At 44.6% G+C, this 20,133-nt stretch overlaps 1 protein-coding gene across 4 annotated transcripts in view; it reads left to right on the top strand.

Moving 5' to 3' along the window:
* The window catches only part of gpr63 (G protein-coupled receptor 63), a 148,303-nt gene extending 128,755 nt beyond the window's left edge, over positions 1-19,548 (top strand). For 2 of the 4 annotated variants that reach the window (XM_085997425.1, XM_085997423.1), the window contains 2 exons: positions 11,783-11,932; positions 16,990-19,548. In XM_085997425.1, coding sequence (XP_085853551.1) covers positions 17,159-18,406 — 1,248 coding nt within the window. In that variant the 5' untranslated portion in view covers positions 11,783-11,932; positions 16,990-17,158 and the 3' untranslated portion in view covers positions 18,407-19,548. The remainder of the gene's footprint in view (positions 1-11,782; positions 11,933-16,989) is intronic. The other 2 variants (XM_085997424.1, XM_085997422.1) reach the window with 1 other exon arrangement.
* The last annotated feature ends 585 nt before the right edge of the window (positions 19,549-20,133 follow it).

The following is a 20,133-nucleotide window of genomic DNA, read 5'->3' as shown; positions in this document are numbered from 1 at the left end:
TCACAGGATGATTACAGATGAGGAAATTCATTCAATCCATATTAGTTCATCCATTCGGTTAGGCCTAAAAAAAAGTCCTTTTCCCCAACCACTGAAGCCTCTAATTGTTAAATTATTCCAAGGTTTTCACCTCCACTGCTCGATCTGGAAGTTCATTCCATATACTGACTACACTTTGTCTGAAGAAGTCCTTTCTAATATTCGTACTAAATTTGCCTTTTACCAGTTTGTGAAACTCACAATTCAGTTTGAAGTCATTTTGCGAGTTACCTTTTCCATGAATTTATTGTCTTGTGTATCTTAATCAGACTGTCTTCAGACACCCCTTTTTGAGGCTGAAAAGCCCAAGTTTGTCCAGTTTTTCCTCATAACTCAGAACTTTGACACTAGAGATCAGCCATGTGGCTCTGGAACTGCTATTACATATTAAAGCAGCAAGACTGCTGTATGATGCGGCAATTGTTATATTTGTGATTGGATATGTATCAAATTTTATGAACATTATTTCGTCGCACAAAACTGTCATTACAAAGGACTCACTGGGTATGGCAGAAATATTAAATGAGTACTTTGCATCGGTCTTCAATCTTGAAGATGATTATTAGAATTTAATAATGTTACTAACAAAACTAGTAATATTAATATAGATGAACATATTGTTTTAGAAAGAATTAAGAACTTGAAAATAGATACAGCAGCCGGGTCGGATGATATCCACCTGAGGGTCCTCAGAGAGATGGGTCATGTGCTGTGCGAGCCCTAGTCTGTATTTATAATAGCTCACTGCACTCTGGAATGGTTCCCGTAGACTGGAAGGAGGGTAATGTAGTCCCCATCTTTAAAAAAGGTGACAAGATGGACCCTCTTAAATATAGGCCCATTAGTTTGACATCAGTAATGCGTATGATGTCTTGGGAGCTCATTAGGGATGTAATATATGAATTCTTGGATAGAGAAGGACATATTAGGGATACCCAACATGGCTTTATGTTGAAGTGGAAAACACAAAAAGCATACCAAAAATAGTGAGGAACCAAGGGGCTAATGAGAGTAAGGAACTTAAAGTAATTAAGATCAGTAGAGAAAAAGTACTTGAGAAACTAATGAGACTAAAAGCCGACAAATCCTCTAGACCTGATGGCCTATATCCTAGGGTTCTAGAAGAGGTGGCTGCAGATAGTGGATGCATTGGTTGTGATCTTCCAAAATTCCCTAGATTCCAGAATGGTCCCAACGGATTGGAAGGTTGCAGATGTAACCCCGCTAATCAAGAAAGGAGGGAGCTCAGGGAACCACAGGCCATTTAGCCTGACTATCAGTCAAGGATCGGTGTTGGGAACGTTGCTCTTTACTATTTTTATTAATGATCTAGATGTAGGTGTTGGGGGCACGATCTCCAAATTTGCAGGTGATACTAAGATCTGTGCGAGTGTTAGGACTGTAGACGATGCTCGTCAGCTTCAGGCGGATCTTAATATGTTGGGAGATTGGGCTCATGACTGGCAAATGATGTATAACTTGGATAGTGCAGTGTTATGCATGTGGGCAAGGCAAATAAATGCTCAATATTCATACACCCTTCAGGGAAAAGCATTAAAGAAGGTAGGGAAAGAGAGAGATTTGGGCATTCTAGTGCATACACCTTTAAAGGTACATGAGCAATGCTGTGAAGCGATAGCTAAAGCAAATAGGGTGTTGTGGTGTATCCATAGGACAATTGAGTACAAGATGAGGCATACCACTCTCCTTAATACCTTTCTTCTCCCTCTGTGAGCTCATTACCTTCCCAGTACTCTCTCTGGTGTTATTAGTGTCAGCTGTGGCTCAGTTGGTAGCACTCGCCTCTGAGTCAGCAGGTTGTAGGTTCAAGTCCCACTCCAGGGACTTGAGCACAAAAATCTAGGCTGACACTCCAGTGCAGTATTGAGGGAGTGCTGCACTGTTGGAGGTGCTGTCTTTCAGATGAGACGTTAAACCGAGGCCCCGTCTGCTCTCTTAGGTGGACGTAAAAGATCCCATGGCACTATTTCGAAGAAGAGCAGGGCAGTTATCCCCGGTGTCCTGGCCAATATTTATCCCTCAACCAACATAACAAAAACAGTTTATCTGGTCATTATCACATTGCTGTTTGTGGGACCTTGCTGTGCGCAAATTAGCTGCCACGTTTCCCACATTACAAGTGACTCCATTTCAAAAGTACTTCATTGGCTGTAAAGCGCTTTGAGACGTCCGGTGGTCGTGAAAGGCGCTATAGAAATGCAAGTCTTTCTTTCTATTAGAATTCCCTCCCTCCACAGCTATGTTGTGACTTGTGATTTTGCTGTAGTTTGTTTTATAACCTTGTGGCTTTCCTGTTCAGAATTCAGTTTGGTTTTCTCAGCCACATTATTCAAAAAGCAATTAAATAGCGAAGCGAACTCAAATGGCAGGTTTGACATGCATTACACTCCCCCTCCACCACCCCCACCCCTCACCCTGCATTGCAGAATGGTTCCTGGAATTGTAATCTTGTTCGGGGAGGGGCATTGGCTGTGTTGTGAGGTCTGTGTGTATGTAGGTAGTCAGCTGACTGTGAATATTGGGAAATGAGGAGGAAAGGTGTAGCAAAAGTCCGGAATATTTAGAGACTTGGCATGTCATGGGTATGTCATGTTTGTGGAAGGAGGAGGGAATTTTTGAAGCCAAGTTTATGAATAATTTGTTTTTGTAAATTTTTACTTTTAGGAATATGTAGTGGGGTTGGTGAAGAACTATCTTGGTGGCTGTATCTTGAGTTTTTGTTTGCTGGATTGTGCTCAGAATTTTTCACAATATGGTATAAAAGAATGCTTGTGGAATATGATGGGGATGAAATGAAAACTGGGAAGAAAAGTTTTAACTAATATGATTGCTAAATAACAAAAATAGTAAGTCTATTAGAATGAAAAACCACAGAGACTTGCACTTAACTGTTGAGGAAGGAGAGCATTTACTGGGTGGATATAGATAGTTCAGTGATCATGACATAGATGTAAGAAATCACACAACACCAGGTTATAGTCCAACAGCTTTATTTGAAATCACAAGCTTTCGGAGCGCTGCTCCTTCTTCAGGTGAAGTGGAGAAATGCATAAAGACACAGCTTATATAGTCAGAGAATCATGTCAGATGTTTACAGGTAACCTTTCCAACCGCCATTTATCACACCTCGGCAGAGAGATAATCACAGCAGTCAAAGGTGTGAATGGTGTCCAAACAGGTCAGTCAGGGAAACATTACATCAAAGAACAATGAGGTGGGGTCACAAGGGGTCAAATATTGCAGATGCTGGGGTCTGTATGAAAAACAAAAAAACAGACAAAAAACATTTTTTTTGGCTGGAAATCACAGCAGGTCCGGCCGCATCTGTGTAGAGAGAACAAGCCAATGTCGACTCGAGTCTGGATGACCCTGCATCAGGTGGGGTTATATAAGCTGTGTCTTTATGCATTTCTCCACTTCACCTGAAGAAGGAGCAGCGCTCCGAAAGCTTGTGATTTCAAATAAAGCTGTTGGACTATAACCTGGTGTTGTGTGATTTCTTACATTTGTCCACCCCAGTCCAACTCCGGCATCTCCACACCATGACATAGATGGCATTGATGCGCTATCAATTACTCATAAAAGACTGAGAGTTAAGAGAGTAACTAAAGGCTTTTATTAACAAAAGAATGAAGGTCTGCCTCGTGGTCGACCGGTCCAGAATACAAAGGGCTGGGGAGCAGTCACCTTTATACTAGGACTTGTGGGAGGAGTCAGCTGAGGCATGTCCAGGCATGTACACAGTGGAATACAAACAGTGGTTTACCACATTCACCCCTTGTTTAAAATTGAGTCCGGCGGGGTGAAGTGTATTAAAAGTTAGTGTATTGGAGTCTCTCCGGAGGTCTTGTCTGCCGCTGTGATCGGCGTGGCGACGGCAGGGGTAGTGGAGCTTCCGGCGTCGAGTCCTGCGTAGGCTGTGGCACAGGCGTGTCGTCCTCGTAGATGTCGAGCGGGTCGCGGGGCCCAGGCCTGCCGTCTGCTGGGGCTGGATATCGGATCGTGGCGGGGGGGTGGTAGTGAGTAGTGGGTTACTGCGGCCCCCGAGGGTGCAAGGTCTCTTATGGAGACTGTGTCCTCCCGCCCGTCCGGGTATGCAATGTAAGCATACTGGGGGTTGGCGTGGAGGAGGTCGACCCTCTCGACCAGGGGGTCCGTTTTATGGGTCCTCACGTGTCTTCTCAGTAGGACCGGCCCTGGGGACATCAGCCATGGCGGTAGCGATGTCCCCGATGTGGACTTCCTTGGGAAGACAAACATTTTCTCGTGAGGGGTGGCGTTAATGGCAGTGCAGAGCAGTGACCGAATAGAGTGGAGCGCATCGGGGAGCACATCCTGCCAGCGGGAGGTTGGAAGGCCCCTAGACTTTAAGGCTAGCAGGGCGGCCTTCCAGACTGTCGCATTTTCTCTTTCCACCTGTCCGTTCCCCCGGGGGTTGTAACTGGTGGTCCTGCTTGTGGCAATACCCCTAGTTAGCAGGTACTGACGGAGTTCGTCGCTCATAAACGATGAGCCCCGGTCGCTATGGATATAGCTGGGGAAACCGAACAGGGTGGAGAGGTCGTTCAGACATTTAATGACCGTGGCACTGGTCATGTCCGGGCAGGGGATGGCGAACGGGAAACGGGAGTACTCATCAATAATATTGAGGAAGTACACATTGCGGTCGGAGGAGGGGAGAGGCCCTTTAAAATCAACGCTCAGGCGCTCGAAGGGGCGAGTGGCTTTTATCAGGTGGGCCCTGTCTCTGGTCTATAAAAGTGCGGTTTGCACTCAGCGCAGACTTGGCAGTTCCTGGTCATGGTCCTGACCTCCTCAATAGAGTAAGGCAGGTTGCGGGCCTTGATGAAGTTAAAGAACCTGGTGACCCCCGGGTGGCAGAGGTCATTGTGGAGGGCCCGCAGTCTATCGATCTGCGCGCTGGCGCAGGTGCCACGCGATAGCGCATCCGGGGGTTCATTGAGCTTCCCGGGCCGGTACAAGATCTCGTAATTGTAGGTGGAAAGTTCGATACTCCACCTCAAGATCTTGTCATTTTTGATTTTGCCCCTCTGCTTGTTGTTAAACATGAAAGCAACTGAACGCTGGTCAGTGAGCAGGGTAAATCGTTTTCCGGCCAGGTAGTGCCTCCAATGACGCACAGCCTCCACAATCGCCTGGGCCTCCTTCTCAACAGCGGAGTGTCTGGTCTCCAGGCCTTGGAGGGTTCGTGAAAAGAAGGCCACGGGTCTCCCCGCCTGATTGAGGGTAGCAGCCAGGGCAAAGTCGGACGCGTCGCTTTCCACCTGGAAGGGGATGGATTCGTCCACTGCGTGCATGGTGGCTTTGGCAATGTCCTCCTTGATACGGTGGAAGGCTAAGCGGGCCTCTGCCGTCAAGGGAAAAGAGGTGGACTTGATCAGCGGACGGGCCTTGTCCGCATAGTAGGGGACCCACTGGGCGTAATAGGAGAAAAACCCTAGGCACCTCTTCAGGGCCTTGAGGCAGTGAGGCAGTGGGAGTTCCATAAGGGGACGCATCCGGTCGGGGTCGGGGCCGATGACTCCGTGTTCCACAACACAGCCAAGGATGGCGAGGCGGTTTGTGCGGAATATGCACTTCTCCTTGTTATATGTCAGGTTCAGGAGTTGGGCGGTGCGGAGGAATTTTTCGAGGTTTGCGTCATGGTCCTGCAAGTCACGGCCGCAGATGGTCACATTGTCCAGATATGGGAAGGTGGCCTGCAACGCATTTTGATCTACCATCCGGTCCATCTCCCTTTGGAAGACGGAGACCCCGTTGGTGACGCCAAAGGGAACCCTAAGGAAGTGATAGAGGCGGCCGTTTGCCTCAAAGGCAGTATACTGGCGGTCCTCAGGGCGGATAGGGAGCTGGTGGTACGCTGATTTCAGGTCAATGGTCGAGAAGACGCGGTACTGCGCGATCTGGTTGACCATATCAGCTATGCGGGGGAGTGGGTAGGCGTCCAGCAGGGTGTAGCGATTTATTGTCTGGCTGTAGTCGATGACCAGGTGCTGCTTCTCGCCGGTCTTAACGACCACAACCTGGGCTCGCCAGGGGCTGGTGCTGCCCTCAATAATCCCTTCCTTCAGGAGCCGCTCCACTTCGGTTTTAATGAAAACCCTGTCCCCGGCACTGTATCGCCTGCTCTTTGTGGCGATGGGCTTACAGTCGGGGGTGAGGTTAGCAAACAGTGGGGGGGGGGTGACTCTGAGTGTGGAGAGGTTGCACCTGGTGCGCGGCGGGCAATTTGGAAGCTGCTGGCTGCGGACTGTGAGTGGGGGTAGGGGTCCACCATACGCCATCGTAACACTTTTAAGGTGGCACTGAAAATCTAACCCCAGCAGGACGGCAGCGCAGAGGTCGGGCAGGACCAGAAGTTTAAAATGATCGTACACAGTCCCGTCTACTACGAGTGTCACCACGCAGTAGCCGCCGATGTCCGCCGACTGGGACTCGGAGGCCATAGAAATCCGCTGGTGCGCAGGCAGGACTGGGAGAGAGCAACGCCGCACCGTGTCGGGGTGGATGAAGCTCTCCGTGCTCCCAGAGTCAAAAAGGCAGATTGTATCGTGACCATTTACCTTAATGTCCATTGTGGCACTGGCCAGCTGGTGCGGTCTCGCTTGGTCCAGTGTAACGGATGCCAGCGTAGGGGTCGGTGTGTCGCTGCAGGTATCAGATGAGGCGGTGTTGGGGGCCTGCTGCATTCTGGCTGTCGTCCAAGATGGCGGCATCCATGATCCCCATGTGGCTGGAGGCGTCCAAAATGGCTGCTGTACCGGTGGTTCGCACATGGCCGGGGAGGCCCAAGATGGCGGCCCGCATGGCCCACACGCGGCGCTGCTGGGGTTCGGGGTGGCTTTGGCCCTGCAGACGCTAGCGTAGTGTCCCTTCTTCCCGCAGCCCGAGCAGATCGCGTTTTTCGCCGGGCAGCGCGCTCTGGGGTGTTTTGCCTGGCCACAGAAGTAGCATTTCTGGCCTTGGGGCACTGCTGTCTGGCCTTGGGACACTGCTGCGGTAGTTGGGCCGTTGTTGGGGTGTGGCTGGGGTGGCACGGCGCTATGAGGCGGTCCTACCGTGTCCCAGGCTGTCATTCCCCACGGCGTCCACGGTGCAGAGGAGTAGGCATCCATGCCCCGGTAGGCTGCATCCAATGATAGTGCGAGTTCAGTGGCCTTGTTGAGGTCGAGGTCACTCTGCTCCAACAGTCGCTGTCGGGTGTAATTGGATCTGTGGCCCGCTACAAAAGCGTCCCGGATAAGTTCCTCTGTGTACACGGCGGCCTTTACATCCTTACAACCACAGGCCCGGCCAAGCACAGACAGTGCCTGAAGGTATTCCACGGTCGATTCCCCAGGTTGTTGTTTACGACTCCCCAGAAGGTGCCTGGCGTACACTTCGTTCACTGGGCGCGTGTACTGGTCCTTGAGGAGCTTGATAACGTCCGCGTACGAGGTCGCGTCTTGGATGACCGAGTACACTCGGTGGTTCACTTTGGAGGTCAGGACATCCAGTTTGTCCTCGTCCGATTTGATTGCTGCGGAGGCGGTCAGGAATTTTTCGAAACACTTAAGCCAGTGAGTAAACTTGGTGGATGAGTTCGCCTCCCGATGATCTAAGTCCAGGCATGCTGGTGTGAGGATCTTCTCCATTATAAAAATGTTGTTAATAAAATTGATGCGCTATCAATTACTCATAAAAGACTGAGAGTTAAGAGAGTAACTAAAGGCTTTTATTAACAAAAGAATGAAGGTCTGCCTCGAGTGGTCGACCGGTCCAGAATACAAAGGGCTGGGGAGCAGTCACCTTTATACTAGGACTTGTGGGAGGAGTCAGCTGAGGCATGTCCAGGCATGTACACAGTGGAATACAAACAGTGGTTTACCACAGGCATACATAGCAGACACTAGAAAACTTATTATAAAGATGCTCTGAAACATAATGATAAGATTATGTAAGAATACTGGGTTTAGAATCCTTAACCACTATTTATGAAGCCCAAGATCCCATATGCTTTGTTAACCACTCTCTCAATATTGGGAACCTGAGCAGGGAGACAAAGGAAAGGGAAACAAGGATAGAAGCAAAAGACAGGAAGGAGAATAACAAAGTGGCAATCGGAGAAATCAATGGTTTAAAACAAACATGGCCACAGTAAATAATAATTCTAAAAGGTCTAAGAGCGTTAAAAAAACAAGCCTGAAGGCTTTGTGTCTTAATACAAGGAGCATTCGTAATAAGGTGGATGAATTAGCAGCGCAAATAGAGGTAAATGAATATGATATGATTGGAATTACGGAAACATGGCTCCAGGGCGACCAAGGCTGGGGACTCAACATTCAGGGGTATTCAATATTCAGGAAAGATAGGCAAAAAGGAAAAGGAGGTGGGGTAGCATTGCTGGTTAAAGAGGGGATTAACACAATTGTAAGGAAAGATATTAGCTCTGATGATGTGGAATCTGTATGGGTAGAACTGAGAAATACCAAAGGGCAGAAAACATTAGTGGGAGTGGTGTATAGACCCCCAAACAGTAATGCAGAGGTTGGGGATGGCATTAAAAGGGAAATTAGAGAAGCGTGCAATAAGGGCACAGCAGTCATCATGGGTGACTTTAATCTACATATAGATTGGGCTAACCAAATGAGTAACAATACTGTGGAGGAGGAATTCCTGGAGTGTATACGGGATGGTTTCCTGGACCAATATGTCGAGGAACCAACTAGGGATCAGGCCATCTTAGACTGGGTATTATGCAATGAGAAAGGATTAATTAGCAATCTTGTTGTGCGAGGCCCCTTGGGTCAGAGCGATCATAATATGATTGAATTCTTCATTAAGGTGGAGAGGGAAGTAGTTGACTCAGAGACGAAGGTCCTGAATTTAAATAAAGGGAACTATGATGGTACGAGACGCGAGTTGGGTAGGATTGATTGGGTAATGTCACTCAAAGGGTTGACGGTGGATAGGCAATGGCAAACATTCAAAGATCACATGGATGAACTACAGAATTTGTTTATCCCAGTTTGGCATAAAAATATATCAAAAAAGGTGACTCAACCGTGGCTAACAAGGGAAATTAGGGATAACATAAGATCCAAAGAGAGGGCATATAAATTGGCCAAAAAAAGCAGCAAACCTGAGGATTGGGAGCAGTTTAGGATTCAGCAAAGGACGACAAAGGGATTAATTAAGAGGGGGAAAATAGGTTATGAAAGTAAGCTTGCAGGGAACATAAAAATTGACTGTAAAAGCTTTTATAGATATGTGAAGAGAAAAAGATTGGTGAAGTCAAGCATAGGTCCCTCGCAGTCAGAATCAGGGGAATTTATAATGGGGAACAAAGAAATGGCAGACCAATTAAATACATATTTTGGTTCTGTCTTCACAAAGGAGGACACAAATAACCTCCCAGAAATGTTGGGGAATATAGGGACTAATGAGGGGGAGGAACTGAAAGAAATCAGTATTTGTAGGGAAATGGTGTTGGGGAAGTTGACGGGATTGAAGGCCGATAAATCCCCGGGGCCTGATAATCTACATCCTAGGGTACTTAAGGAAGTGGCCGTAGAGATAGTAGATGCATTGCTGGTCATCTTCCAGAACTCGATAGACTCTGGAACAGTACCCATGGATTGGAGAGTAGCTAATGTTACCCCACTATTCAAAAAGGTGGTAGAGAAAAAGCGGGGAATTATAGACCGACATCGAGATGGGGAAAATGCTAGAGTCCATTATAAAAGATGTAATAGCAGAGCACTTGGAAAGCAGTGACAGGATCGGACAAAGTCAACATGGATTTACAAAAGGTAAATCGTGCTTGACTAATCTACTGGAATTTTTTGAGGATGTAACTGGTAAAATAGATAAGGGAGAACCAGTGGATGTGGTGTATTTGGACTTTCAGAAGGCTTTTGATAAGGTCCCGCATAAGAGATTAGCGTGCAAAATTAAGGCACATGGGATTGGGGGCAAGGTATTGACTTGGATAGAGAACTGGTTGGCAGATAGAAAGCAAAGAGTTGGAATACACGGGTCGTTTTCCGAGTGGCAGGCAGTGACTAGAGGGGTACCGCAAGGGTCGGTCCTAGGACCCCAGCTGTTCACAATATATATTAATGATCTGGACGAGGGAATTGGATGTAGTATCTCCAAATTTGCAGACGACACAAAGCTGGGTGGGAGGGTATGCTGTGAGGAGGATGTTGTGAAACTCCAGTACGATTTGGACAGGTTGGGTGATTGGGCAGAAACATGGCAAATGCACTATAATGTGGATAAATGTGAGGTTATCTACTTTGGTGGCAAAAACAGGAAGGCAGATTATTATTTGAATGGCAATAGATTGGGAGAAGGGGAAGTGCAAAGAGACGTGGGTGTTCTTGTGCACCAGTCGCTGAAAGTAAGCATGCAGGTGCAGCAGGCGGTTAAGAAGGCAAATGGTATGTTGGCCTTCGTAGCAAGAGGGTTCGAGTACAGGAACAAGGATGTCTTGCTGCAGTTGTACAGGGCCTTGGTGAGACCGCACCTTGAGTATTGTGTGCAGTTTTGGTCGCCTTATCTGAGGAAGGATGTTCTTGCCATGGAAGGAGTGCAGCGAAGATTCACCAGGCTAATACCTGGGATGGCAGGAATGACGTATGAGGAGAGATTGGGTCGATTGGGCTTGTACTCACTGGAGTTTAGAAGATTGAGAGGGGATCTCATCGAAACCTATAAAATTCTGTCAGGCCTGGACAGACTAGATGCAGGAAGGATGTTCCCGATGGCCGGGGAGTCCAGAACTAGGGGTCATAGTCTAAGGATAAGGGGTAAGCCATTTAGGACTGAGATGAGGAGGAATTTCTTCACCCAGAGAGTGGTGAACCTGTGGACTTCTCTACCACAGAAGGCAGTGGAGGCCAGTTCATTAAATATATTCAAGAAGGAGTTGGATATATTTCTTAAGGCTAAAGGGATCAAGGGATATGGGGAGAAGGCAGGAACGGGGTACTGAATTTGGATGATCAGACATGATCTCATTGAATGGCGGCGCAGGCTCGAGGGGCCGAATGGCCTACTCCTGCTCCTATCTTCTATGTTTCTATATGTCCTGTCCCCTTCAGGGACCTATGCACATTAACTCCCAGGTCCCTCTGTCCCTGCACACTCTTTAAAACTGTGCCATTAAGTGTATATTGCCTCTCCTTGTTCCTTCTGCCAAAATACATCACCTCACACTTCTCTGTATTAAATTCCATCAATAGAGGTATTGAGCACAAAAGTAGAGAAGTTATGCTGAACCTTTATAAAGCGCTGATTAGGCCACAACTGAAGTATTGCATCCAGTTCTGGTCACCACACTTTAGGAAGGGTGTGAAGGCCCTTGAGAAGGTGCAGAGGAGATTTACCAGTCTGCCCATTCTGCTAGCCTTTCTATGTCCTGTTGCAGTCGATTGATATCATCATCACTGTTTGCCACACCCCCAAGTTTGGTGTGATCGGCAAATTTAGAAATTCTACTCTGTATTCCAATATCTATGGTGTGGAGATGCCGGAGTTGGACTGGGGTTCAGGAGAACAGCGACCACGACACCACACAACCCTGCCACGGCAACCTCTGCAAGACATGCCAGATCATCAACACAGATACCATCATCACACGTGAGGACACCACCCACCAGGTACATGGTACATACTCATGTGACTCGGCCAACGTTGTCTATCTCATACGTTGCAGGAAAGGATATCCCGGAGCATGGTACATCGGCGAGACCATGCAGACACTGCGACAACGGATGAACGGACACTGCGCAACAATCACCAGGCAGGAGTGTTCCCAGTCGGGGAACACTTCAGCAGTCAAGGACATTCAGCCTCCGATCTTCGGGTAAGCATTCTCCAAGGCGGTCTTCGAGACACACGACAACGCAAAATCGTCGAGCAGAAACTGATAGCCAAGTTCCGCACTCATGAGGACGGCCTCAACCGGGATCTTGGGTTCATGTCACGCTACATGTAACCCCACCTGACGTAGGGTCACCCAGACTCGAGTCGTCATTGGCTTGTTCTCTACACAGATGCGGCCGGACCTGCTGTGATTTCCAGCAAAAAAAAATAAATGTTTTTTTGTCTGTTTTTTGTTTTTCATACAGACCCCAGCATCTGCAACATTTGACCCCTTGTGACTCTACCTCATTGTTCTTTGATGTAATGTTTTCCTGACTAACCTGTTTGGACACCATTCACACCTTTGATCGCTGTGATTATCTCTCTGCCGAGGTGTGATAAATGGCAGTTAGAAAGATTACCTGTAATCATCTGGCATTATTCTCTGACTATATAAGCTGTGTCTTTATGCATCTTTCCACTTCACCTGACGAAGGAGCAGCGCTCCGAAAGCTTGTGATTTCAAATAAAACTGTTGGACTATAACCTGGTGTTGTGACTTCCAATATCTAGGTCATTATATATGTCAAAAAGAGCAGTGGCCCCAGCACCAACCCTTGGGGAACACCACTGTCTACCATCCTCCAGTCTGAAAATCAGCCATTTACCACAACTTGCTGTTTTCTGTCCTTAAGCCAATTCCTTATCCAAGTTGCCACTGACCCACCTATTCCATGAGCCTCAATTTTGTTAGCCAGCCTTCTATGTGGCATTTTGTCAAACGCCTTCTGAACATCCATGTAGACAACATCCATTGCATTCCCTTCATCAATCCTCTCTGTTACTTCATCAAAAAATTCAATTAGATTAGTCAAACACGATCTGCCTTTTACAAATCCGTGTTGGCTCTCTTTAATTAGCTTAAACCTCTCCAAGTGCCCGTTTATTTTTTCCTTGATTTATTGTTTCTAAAACTTCACCCACTACTGATATTAAACTGACCGGCCTGTAGTTACTAGGTTTGTCATTGCACCCTTTCTTTAACAATGGTGTCACATTTGCCACTTTCCAATCCTCAGGCACCCTTCCGCTATCTCCTCCCCCAATTTCCTTAGCAACCTGGGATGCAAGCCATCTGGACCAGGCGACTTGTCCACTCTAAGCATACCCAGCCTTTCTAGTACATTCTGTCTATCAATTCTCACCACTTCCATTGCTTCTACCTTTTCCACTCCATATTTTGTCAGCACCCACCTCCTTAGTGAACACCGATACAAAGCACTTGTTATAAATCTCATCATTCATCAAGAAACTACTCGTGAAATAACGCTGGACGGCCAGCTGGTGGCGCCGTCCAAGGAGTATAAATACTCGGGCGTCGGCCCCAGCTTGCCAGGGACATTTTGTAAGACAAGGAACTAGTGAAGTACAACTAGACCTCCATGTTCTGAAACAAGTTGATTAAAGCCTTGCTTTATGCTCAAACCAAGTGCGTCGTGAGTTTTATTACGTCAGTACTCATTGAGTATTCTAGCCTTGCCCTGTGCCTCTAAGCATATATCACCTTCTCTAATAGGCACCACCCCGCCTCTTACTACCTGCTTACTGTTTACATGTCGTTAGAAGATTTTTGGGTTCCCTTTTATGTTAACCGCCATTCTGCTCTCATTCTCCCTTTGCCAACCTGGTTGAATCCATCTTATGCACAAGTGATGGTATATGCTAGCTTAAATCTAACCTTCCCTGATCTCAGACACTTTTACTGTTAAGTTCCACACTTATATCTGGCGGTGATGCCACACACTTTGGATTTTTGTTATCACTGTCTTGGAAATACACTGTACTTGTAAAAATATTTTTTTTTACATCTGCTAGAAAAATGTTGCTACAGAAGAAGTCAGAGAATTTTCCAGCTATGAAGAAATACATCTAATGAGGATAAAGAGAATCTAGCAAAGTCAAATAGAATCTTCCAAGTGGTGTTCTAATTACCCCACATAATGGGCCATATTTTGCGGCCCCTCCAGGTGCGTACGAGGTGTGTACGCGCCCGTAAGGGCCTCAGAAGTTCCGGGTTTAGGCATGTGCTGCGCATGCGCTAAAACCCGGAACTTGATCCACATCCCCGGGAAAAGGGCATCCGCAGCCGGAGAGTTGGGCTGTTTGCCCAATTTATGCCCAGCGAATGCCTGTGAAATTCTTATGCCTGATAAAAGCAGGCCTTAAGAGTTTTTAAAAAACAGAAAAATAAAATTTTAATCAATAATTTATACATTTGAAAACCTGTGAAATAAGGTAAGTTTATTTTTAGCCCCGTTAAAACATGTACATTTATTTTTCAAAAAATTACATTTTTAATATTTAATTAAATGCCATTTTAATTTTAAATATGTTGATTTTTTTTTCTATTTATTTGAAATGTAGAGGTAGTTTTTGGGGGTATTCCCCTTCATACTTAGGATTCCGTACTCATGGAACCTCCATAAGTATGAATGGGGATTCCCTTCTGTCATTCGTTGGGCCGGTCCACCTGATCCCAGGGGCGCTTGCGTACCGCGTGCGTCCCTGAGATACGTGGGCCTCTGTGCATGTCTACGCATAGAGGCCCAGGAGCGTGAGTCTCCGTGGATCCCGAGGCAGAAGGTAAGTTTGTAGATTTTGTTGCCAGCCGGAGGCATCCGCCCACGGGAAGCCTCCGACTGCAAATTTAGGGCCATTGTATCCTAAATTCAAAGAAAACCCATTTCCATAAAATTGACCAATCTGGGTGACACGTGTCCGAAGGGTTCACCTCTTTTGGTGTCAGTCACTTCTAACAGTCTTGTAAAAGTTCTGGAAGATGCCAAAATTAATAAAACACAGACTTTCCCAAACTTCCAGTCTGCCTTTTAATAACAGGACCAGATAAAGTGTGGCATATTTATGCCCCACTAACGAGCTATTCCTAAGCTCAGTCTCAGTGTTAGCTGTCTTATCACTGGTAAGGAATGTCCTGTTTGAAATCCTGAAGATGTTTATTTAATTAGTTTGATTTTGATTTTCCAATATTCAGTTTGAGTACTGATTTCATATTGTATGGCCACTTTTAAGCCATTTTGAGAACACAATTCAAGTGATTTACAGGGCATTTTCCCAACAATTAAATGTTGATGATTAAAAGGTTAAGTATATACTATTTTTAAAAAGTAAATATATTAAGCATTCTAATTTTTCTTGAATTAAAAAATGCATCCGCAATTTGATTTTGAAGCCAAATATGATGGTCTCAATAATTGTTGCTGGATTTATTGATTTTGCCTAACTTACTGCTTTTTAAAAAAAAAATTAACAAGTCTGTTTGCTAGTTGAGAAATATGAACTATCAGCACTGTAAACATGTCCATTTCAAACCGTTTCCTGTAATTCTTCAACCACATTTGATACAGGTTTAAACGATGAAATTAACTTTTAACAGTTCTCAAATACATAGACAGGTTTTATAACAAAAACAGAGATGTGTTTTCTAAAGACTATGTTTAATGTATGAGTCAGTGCAGTGACGAACGTAGTTATAGTAGGCTTTTATTACCCTAGTTTCTTTAAGGGATCAATAGATACCCCAGGAATGCCAGTTACAACACCATTTTTGAAACCACAGTTGATAACCAACTAAAGAAAATCCAAAAACTGCATGGAGCAGCTTAAACTTGATAACTTATTATAAATCTATTTATTTAACACAAAGTAGTGCTAATGTTGCTTTTTAGGATTCAGTTTATGTTTGACCTACTGTAAACTTACAATTTGCTTACAGTAAATTTACAATTGCAGAGAGACGATAGATTACAGTGGTCATCTCAAACTGGTGGACCTATCATTTGATGTATGGTTTGTGTGCGTTCACGCTGTGGTCAGTAGTGTGGTGGTAATACATTCATGAATTATGGCAAATTATGCCACTCATCATATTTCTTTGGAGGTGTTCTGATACCTGGTATTTGCCTAGTGAGGGCTCAAACGTGTGCTTGTTCAGTTGTTTAATGACCAACCATTGACTACTCTCCTTGGGGGGCAGATAAGCGAGTTTCTTTAGAAGTTGACTTGGCTTCAAGATGACAGCTTACATTAAGAGATTAAAACCAACTTGATCCTCTGTGGCAGACTCAGTAACCGTTTGTGATTCAGCCAGGCCTAAGCACAAGGGCACTCTTGATCAACTAGCTATCTGTGATGTGAATGTGTAATCATGTTACTGACAGCTGAGATTTCTCCCACTTGACTCTAAATAACACTGCAAGCCAGTGCACTAACAGGTAGGTTAGTCATGGCTGGACAATCAGCAAGAATCTTACCAGTATTCAGTGCTGATGAGCAGTATAGTCTTAGCCACTTACACTTTAACAATGCTCCACATGCACTTGGAGATCTCTAAGCTTTGGCTGTTGCCAGCTTTTTTAAAGTTTGACTGGGTTTTGATGGACATGCGTCGAAGCCCATCATAATGAGAGTCTCCAAGTAAACTTGAGAAATCCACATGAGCAGAATTTCTGTTTGTCTCTTATGGAGTAGATACTCTCCCTAAAACACAATTTATGCTTTTCTGCCCCACCTTCCCGTTTCCCAGAAAATGAAACAAAAGAGCATTAATTATGTAGTACGCTTCTATTATGTTTATAGCACTTCAATTCCCATTGTCGGTTGTGTGTATGATTTTTTTTTAAATGGCAGTGATCAGTATTTCCAGTATAACTGCACGATTAAATATATCAATACAAGACAGATTTTGGCCTGTGAGTAGTTCTGACCAATACTGTTTCCGTCATCATCGTTTGTGGAGGAGGGAGAGAAGTCTTTCTGCAGTATTATACTTCCTGCCTAGATTCCTAATGACAATGCTGTTCTAATGCTTCAGAATTTTGTTAGGTTGCAGGTGATAATGACATTGTGCGCTGAGAAATGCTTTGCATTGAAACTTATTTGAAATGTGAGTTTGCCAAGACAAATGTAACAAAGTATGAAACAAGAATATGCCTTCCAGACATTGAGTGCATTGATGTTTTTTTCTGCTTTTTTTTCCAGATTGTGAAACTATGGAATCCAATAATACTCTAGTCAGCAGTAGAGGGTAATTGCGCAGCTTCTGGAAGAACCTACTTATTTCAGCCAACATGTAACTGCCACTAACTGTACTTTATTCGATGATACGGGAGGATGCCTTTACATTTTGGCCAGTGGTCCTAGTGTAATCATGGTTTATTCTCCACTTTTGACTGCACATGCAGGGACCTCAAATAGCACAATTGTCACTTATGAACATGCTTATTTCAACTCTACAGCACATCCTGTAATTCGCAATGAAATGGAACTATCTGTTGCTGAAGGATCTGCCACTTTTAAAACTACAGAAGGGAACTCCATGGAAAATAGCACAGCAATTCCCTCCCAGTCAGACTATGGGGGAATAGGCCTTCCTCTGCAGGTCCTCCTTTCTGCAGTGATGGTGGTAATAGCTTTAATTTCTTTCCTGGGAAACTTTATTGTCTGTCTCATGGTCTATCAGAAGGCAGCTATGCGGTCAGCCATTAACATCCTCCTGGCAAGTTTAGCCTTTGCAGACATGATGCTTGCAGTAATGAATATGCCTTTTGCCCTAATCACCATCAATACCACCCACTGGATCTTTGGAGATATCTTTTGCAGGGTGTCTGCCATGTTTTTCTGGCTTTTTGTGATAGAAGGAGTAGTCATCTTGCTTATAATTAGCATTGATCGATTTCTCATTATAGTTCAACGTCAAGACAAACTGAACCCTTACCGTGCTAAGCTGCTTATTGCCATCTCTTGGGGCATGTCATTTTGCATGGCCTTTCCCCTTGCAGTTGGTAGTCCAGATCTGCCGGTGCCATCTCGTGCTCCGCAGTGTGTATTTGGGTATTCCACAGACCCTGGCTATCGGGCTTATGTTCTGTTAATAATAATTGTGTTCTTCTTCATCCCATTCATGCTGATGCTGTACTCTTTTATGGGTATCCTCAACACAGTCCGGCACAATGCAATTCGGATCCATAGCAGCTCGGATAGCATTTGTTTGGGCCAAGCAAGTAAGCTTGGACTCATGAGCCTGCAGAGACCGTGCCAGCTAAGCATTGACATGAGCTTCAAAACGCGTGCCTTCACCACCATCCTGATCCTCTTCATTGTCTTCACCTTCTGTTCGGCACCATTCACCACATACAGCCTTGTTTCTACTTTCAACAAAAGTTTCTACCATAAAGTTAACTTCTTTGAGATAAGCACATGGCTCCTTTGGTTAAGCTACCTCAAATCTGCACTCAACCCATTAATTTACTATTGGAGGATTAAAAAATTCCGTGATACTTGCTTAGAGCTGATGCCAAAAACCTTTAAGTTCTTGCCTCAGCTGCCTGGACGTACCAGAAGGCGAATCCGTCCAAGCGCCATTTACATTTGTGGGGAACATCGATCTGTTGTTTAAGATACAACACCCTACATTTAAAAAAAACATATTATTCTTTAGACACTGCCATCACATGACAGGCCATTTGTTTTGTGTGGAGTTTTTTCCCCTAAGTTTCCATCTCCCCAGATATGCCTAATATACATTTTAATTAGTAATGTTGCTACATTCTCCGTAGCTGCAAACAATTGTTTAAAATTGTGAATGAATGTTTTTACAATGTAAATCTGAAAATATTGCCTGTGCAATTTGTATACTTTTTGAATACTGTGTAAACATCAGTCAGGCTCTGCTTCAAAGCTTGTGAATTGTTGTCCATTGGTTTGGTGCTGCTAACTTTAGTGAGAATGTGCAATTCTGTGTTTTGTGTTCTGACCACTAAATGGAACTGACCTTTATTGATAATATGAATTAAGCACAATTGTCCTCTCAGGCTAACTACAGATAAGAGTGAGCACTGTATGTTGATTACTTTGTTATTTTTGTGGGGGGGGGGGGGGAGTTCTGGAAAAACCAAGAAATGCTCTGTTTATGGAGTTTTTTTAAATGGCTACAGTTCATTTGGTTCAGTGCTGTGCAATTGCGAATTGATGTGGTAGCTGATAGAGCATTATTCTTATGCTGGTTTCCAGTGTAACTCATAAAAGGTAGATTTATTTTTGTTTATAATGGTAGTCTTACATAGGACAGTTTGAATGAGTAGTTCCATTGCCAACATAGGGTGCATGCAGGATACAAAATATGTGTACACTCAGGGAACAAAGAATTTGTTATTATGAATTAGTCAATGCTGGATTCTGGTTTGGGTTAACTTTGCTTAAATATTCTGTGGCTCTGTACATTTGTGTAATCACCAGTAATGAATTTAAAGATGATTCTCATGAATATGCTCTTGAAAGCTGCAAAAGAAAATTGTGGTTTAAAATGTGTTTTGTATTTCGATAAGGAGAGCAAAGATGATTAATATTAGCGAGTATTGTACTGGACAGTTTTTAATTTATCTGCAGAAACTTAACTGTTTGATCTATCAGATTATGCTTGAAGCACCACTGTTTTAAATGATGCTAAACTATTTATCTGCCTTTGCTGTGTTTCAGAAGCACAAATCACTCTGTGGGCAGCAAGGAATGATTGTCTTTTGATTAAAAGTGAAGGCAAAGCTTTGGTAATCTTATTTGTGCATCTGAAGTACTGAATGTAATCAAGTCTTTTTGATGTATTTTTAGTACTATTTATTGCATTTCTGTGAGGTCCTATTTATTTTTATTACTTTTCACCACATCAATTTATATAATTGTTTTGTGCCTGCATATATATATATATAAACGTAATGTTCCAAACTGATTGGTCCATGCTAACTACCGAGGACTATTGATCACTTGTTTAACAAGTGTCAATCAGATCCAACTATCATATCCTCAACAAAAAGCAGCCATTAAGGAAAGAAACAAAAAGGCTTGCATTTATATAGCACCTTCCACAACTTCGGGATGTCGCAAAGCGCTTTGCAGCCAATGAAGTACTTCTGAAGTATAGTCGCTGTTGTATTGTAGGGAAATGCAGCAGCCAATTTACACACAATAATGTCCCACAAACCGCAATGAGGTAATGACCAGATAATCTGTTTCATTGATGTTGGTTGAAGGATAAATATTAGCCAGGACAATGGGGAGAACTCCCCTGCTTTTCTTTAAATAGTGCCATGGGATCTTTTACGTCAACCTGAGACAGCAGGCAGGACCTCA

This window comes from Somniosus microcephalus, chromosome 9 (assembly GCF_052327205.1).
Source record: "Somniosus microcephalus isolate GS21.2 chromosome 9, FLI_Smic_1.0, whole genome shotgun sequence".
Classification (NCBI taxonomy): domain Eukaryota; kingdom Metazoa; phylum Chordata; class Chondrichthyes; order Squaliformes; family Somniosidae; genus Somniosus; species Somniosus microcephalus.
Note: the sequence above shows the minus strand (reverse complement) of the source record. Positions and strands in the feature narration are given on the sequence as shown.